This window comes from Chiloscyllium plagiosum, chromosome 22 (genome assembly GCF_004010195.1).
Source record: "Chiloscyllium plagiosum isolate BGI_BamShark_2017 chromosome 22, ASM401019v2, whole genome shotgun sequence".
In the NCBI taxonomy this organism is placed as follows: Eukaryota; Metazoa; Chordata; class Chondrichthyes; order Orectolobiformes; family Hemiscylliidae; genus Chiloscyllium; species Chiloscyllium plagiosum.
The window spans coordinates 4,084,863-4,089,890 of NC_057731.1; the positions used below are offsets into that span (position 1 = coordinate 4,084,863).

General features: G+C 40.9%; 1 protein-coding gene across 3 annotated transcripts in view; it reads right to left on the minus strand.

The window, feature by feature from the left end:
- The window catches only part of slc22a15 (solute carrier family 22 member 15), a 79,887-nt gene extending 75,565 nt beyond the window's left edge, over window positions 1–4,322 (minus strand). For all 3 annotated transcript variants that reach the window (XR_006314884.1, XM_043712293.1, XM_043712294.1), the window contains exon 1: window positions 4,179–4,322. Coding sequence is in view for 2 of the 3 variants with exons in the window: in XM_043712293.1 (XP_043568228.1) it covers window positions 4,179–4,304 (126 nt within the window). In the remaining variant the exon portion in view is untranslated. The remainder of the gene's footprint in view (window positions 1–4,178) is intronic.
- Window positions 4,323–5,028: the final 706 nt, after the last annotated feature.

Sequence of the window (5,028 nt, forward strand, 5' to 3'; positions counted from 1 at the left end):
ACAGACCAATATCCTCGCTAAATGTAGATTTTAAAATCCTCTCTAAAACGTTAGCATTGAGGCTAGAAAGGGTACTGCCACGTATTATAAAGGAGGATCAGACCGGGTTTATTAAGGGCCGTAGATCATCTAATAATATTAGAAGGGTTTTGAATGTGATTCAAGCCTGCCATCAGAGAAAGATACCAGGTGTAGTAGTCTCATTAGACGCGGAAAAGGCATTCGACAGGGTTGAATGGTCATATTTGTTTTACACATTGGAAAGGTTTGGCATTGGAAGGGTGTTTACCAAACGGGTCTCAACACTGTATAGTAATCCCAAAGCAGTTGCGATTACCAATGGATTAGGCTCTGATAGCTTCAGTGTGGATAGGGGCTGCCGTCAGGGATGTCCTCTCTCGCCTTTGCTATTTATGCTAATAATCGAGCCACTAGCAGAAGCTACACAGGCTGACCTTAATATAACGGCCCCGAGGATTGGTACAGGTAAACATAAAACTACCCTTTATGCAGATGATGTTCTTCTATTTCTCAGTAATCCTTTGATGTCGCTTAATCCAAGTTATTAATACATTTAGTGTATTTTCAGGCGATAAAATTAATTTCTCAAAATCGGAGGCTATGCCAATGGGTGGCCTTGTTCGTATATCACACTTATTGGACGGATCCCACTTTCCCTTTCAGTGGTCCCTGGAGGGTTTCTTATATTTAGGCATTTTTATTACCCCCAGTATTTGATCAGTATACAAGGCTAACTTTGTGCATTTACAGGAAAAGATAAGGCAGGACCTCCAGCGATGGGGAGACCTTCCAATTTCCTGGCTGGGTAGAATAGCAGTAATTAAAATGAATGTCCTGCCCCGTCTCCTATACCCTATGAGAATGCTTCCGGTCATGCTGCCGAGGCTGGCACTACGTAAATTATATGGCTGGTTGGGTTCCTTTATCTGGAATCATAGACGGTCCCTCATTAAGCTGAAGCTACAGGCAAGGGGAGGATTGGACTTCCCAGATTTTAGGAAATATCAGTTAAGTTCCCTATGACGTTACATAACTGAATGGGTCTTGTCTGACCCACAATCAATCTGGCTGGACATCGAGGCTTCTCAAGTAAAATACCCACTTATTAATCTCTCATTTTCAGACAAGAGGAAAATCATCACGGATCAATGTAAAAACTCTATAATACTAAACACAATTGAAGCTTGGAATATAATGCAGCAAAATGAGGGCAACTCACATAAAACATCCCCCTATGCTCCGATAGTGGGAGCATGGGGATTCCAACCGGGGTTTACATATGTCACTTTCAAACTCTGGAGATCCAGGGGTATCTTATGTTTAGGGGATCTGTTTAAAGAAGGGGTCCTGATGTCTTTTAAACAGCTGCGTCAGAAATTTGCATTACCTAATGGAGACCTCTTTCAATACTTCCAAATTCGAGACTACATACAGAAGAAGACTACGTTATTAGATAGTCTTTATAAATCAGATAGAGAACATACAGGGCTATGGCCAATGGAGGTATTTTCCGTCAGCACTATTTATCATTTATTACATGATGAAGTATCGGGAGATATGGACAATCTATTTAAAACATGGGATCAGGATTTGGGACTGGAAATCTCTATAGAAACGTGGAATGACATTTGGGGAAACGCCAGAAGAATCACCATCTGCAACAAAACTCAGGCCATTCAGTTGAAGATACTTCATAGGGCCCAGATAGCACCGGACCGATTGGCAAACTTTAAGGTAGGAGCATCTCCAATGTGTCCCAAATGTAAAATAGAGGTGGGCACTCTTATATATTGCTGATGGACCTGTCATAAGATCCATAGATATTGGACTTAAGTAGCAAGTGCTCTGACAGAAATCGTAGGAACGGAAATTAGAGTGGACCCTGTATCTCTCCTTTTGGGCTTTTCGAACTTACCCTCACTGGATATGCACACGAAGAGATTATTTTATATTCTCTCTTTCTGTGCAAAGAAAAGTGTTTTGGTAAACTGGGTGGCTGAGGGCCCCCCTGGACCTTCGAATTGGCACAGATTAATCATGGAATGTATTCCCCTTGACTTCCTTACAAATATGATGCACCAAAAGACCGCATTATTCCATAAAATATGGCAGCCCTCCTTGAATTACATAAAAAGATATTTCGGCCATCCTAACAAGGGCTTTTATTTAATTGAGATGGCAAACCTGGCCGGTCCAGGGCCCCTTGGGAGAGGAATCCTGCACAAATACGGGTTTTGTTACGATTTGATGTTAATACATTCCGAGCATGTATCTCACTACCCAATTTCTGTGTTATCTGTCGGGTTTTTTTCTCTTCTTTGAATAATGTAAGAGATTTAATTATACACTCTGGTTAGTTGTAGGTTAGATTAGTAGTTAGTTGAGTTTTAGGTTTTTTTCGGTTTTTTTGTTTGATAAATTTTGGTTATTATTTATTTAAGATTTAATTGTATATCAGTGTTTATACTTGGGTTTTTTTATTTGTAAACTTGTAAAAATGTTAAATTTTCAATAAAAACACCTATATAAAAAAAAGAATCATCTTTGCTCTCCTTTCCTCCACGTCCCTGGAACAATTCGGAGGCCTACAGAAAACTCCCAAAAGGGTGACCTCTCCTTTCCTGTCTTTAACCTCAGCGGATGAGTCCTCAAACGTTCTCTCAGCTGCTGTAATATTACCCTTGATTAACAATGCCACCCCCGCCACACCTTTTACCATTATCTCTATTCTTGCTGAAACATCTAAATCCCGGAATCTGCAACAACCATTCCTGTCCCTCCTCTAGCCATGTCTCTGAAATGGCCACATTGAAATCAGTGAGGATGGGTGTGGAACTGTTTCCATGCTGTATGACTCTCCTGAAGAAGGGCTTATGCCCGAAACGTCGATTCTCCTGTTCCTTGGATGCTGCCTGACCTGCTGCGCTTTTCCAGCAACACATTTTCAGCTTTGACTCTCCACGTTTGCAAAGGATACAAAACTAGGTGGGAGAGTGAACTGTGAAGAGGATGCAGAGATGCCTCAGTGTGATTTAGACAAATTGAGTGGCTGAGTACATGCATGGCAGATGATGTATAATGTGCACAAATTAAGTTATCTTCTTTGGTAGCAAAGTGATCTGAATAAACATAGATTGGGAAATGAGATCATGCAATGAGATCTGGGTGCCCTAAGCATGCAGGTCTAGCAGCCAATAAAAAGTGTAAATAGTATGTTGGCCTTTATATGAAGATGATTTGAGTACAGCAGCAGGGATGTCTTGCTGAGACCTCCTCTGAAGTAGTGTGTGCAATTTTACCTGAGGAAGGACGTTCTAGCTACGGAGGGAGTACAAGGGTACACTGCAGGAAGGATGTTCCCAATGAGTTGAGAGTGCACAACCAGGGGTCACAGTCTAAGAAACAGTGCAAGTCATTCAGGACTGAGGAGAAATATCTTCACCCAGGGAGTGCTGAGCCTGTGCAACTCTCTGCCACAGAAAGTGGTTGAGGCCAAAACATTGAATAGTTTCAAGGAGCTACGCATAGTTCTTAGGGCGAAAGACATCTGGGCAAAAGTGGGAATAGGGCACACATCAGGATGATCAGCCATGATACCACATGGAGTGTGCAACACAGCAACAGGTTCTCCAATGTATGTCGGTATTTATCAGATATCAGAAGAGGGTAGGTTGTCATTCAGTAGTCAATCAGCCTCTGGTACATAATGGAAAGGAATAATGAGTGATTGCGCAGAATATCAGGATGAGCATTTGTGGACTACATCCCTGGTAAGTGAGGAGGAGAGAGAGGGGTTCGACAAGGTAGATATTTCCCTAACTGGGAAGTCCAGATCTGGCACTGTCAGAAGAAAGAGGTAAGACAGTTAGGACTGAGATTAGAAAAACTCAAAAATGAAGAATCTTTGGAACTACTTACCTAATGATTGACAATATTAAAGGCAGATTTCTAGATATTAAAATATCACAGAATATGAGGATGGTGTGGAAAGTGGCTCTGAGGTAGAAGATTAGCCATGATCCAGCAAGATTGATGGATCAAATAATCTACTCCAATGTCTCTCACGAGATAGGAACCAACATTTCTGATAAATCACCATACAGAAGGTACAACATTAAAACATGAACAGGTGATAATGGGTTATACTGCTTGCTTACCTCAGTTGCAATGGAGGTAATATCTTCCTCAAATACAACATGTTTGATAAACTCTTCATGTGTGCTGATTACTTCCTGTGTGTTTACACTGTACTCAGGCTGGGCTCCAACAAGAACAATCAGCATCGACTGGCAGGCCACATATATCTGCAAACAGGTTACATCAACTCATTCTATCGTTCATAATTAACATTCCCTGTTAGCACCTATTAACAACGCCCACTCCCCCATCACAGGCATAGCCACCCTGTGTACCATCACAGCCTTGAGATTTAATAGAAATGAGTGATAGAATTCAGTGTTTTTCCTTACGAACTATTTCAGCAATAAAGTTTAAGTTCAGATAGGCAAAGCATGATTCAACCTGTTATAAAGGTACAGTACACACATACACCTTCAAGAGAGACAGGAAACTGGCACAGACTTAGAGAAGCACAGAGCGTGCTGAAAGAATTTAAAATGTAATATTTGACTGTGAAACCCATAGTGCAGCCGAGATGCCATGATACAAAAATAAATTCAAATTTAGGCAATCAGTTTAAATTATGCCCCAGATACCAACATCCAATCAAACTTGAATTTGGCCAATCAGTTTAAAGTATTCCCAGATACCAAATTCCAATCAAATTTGAATTTAGTATTTTAACAACATCAAACCAATGAAATGAACTGATGTCTTAGGCTATAAATACCGACATTTTGAACACTTAGGGGGAGAACTACCAACTAAACCAACAAGTATAGACTGCGAGCTGGATAGCTCTCTGAAAGGTACCTGTCCATAAGAATGACCTGGGAAGCAGAATCCTTGAAAAAAAAGCAGCAGAAAATCTACAGAGGAAGATACAAA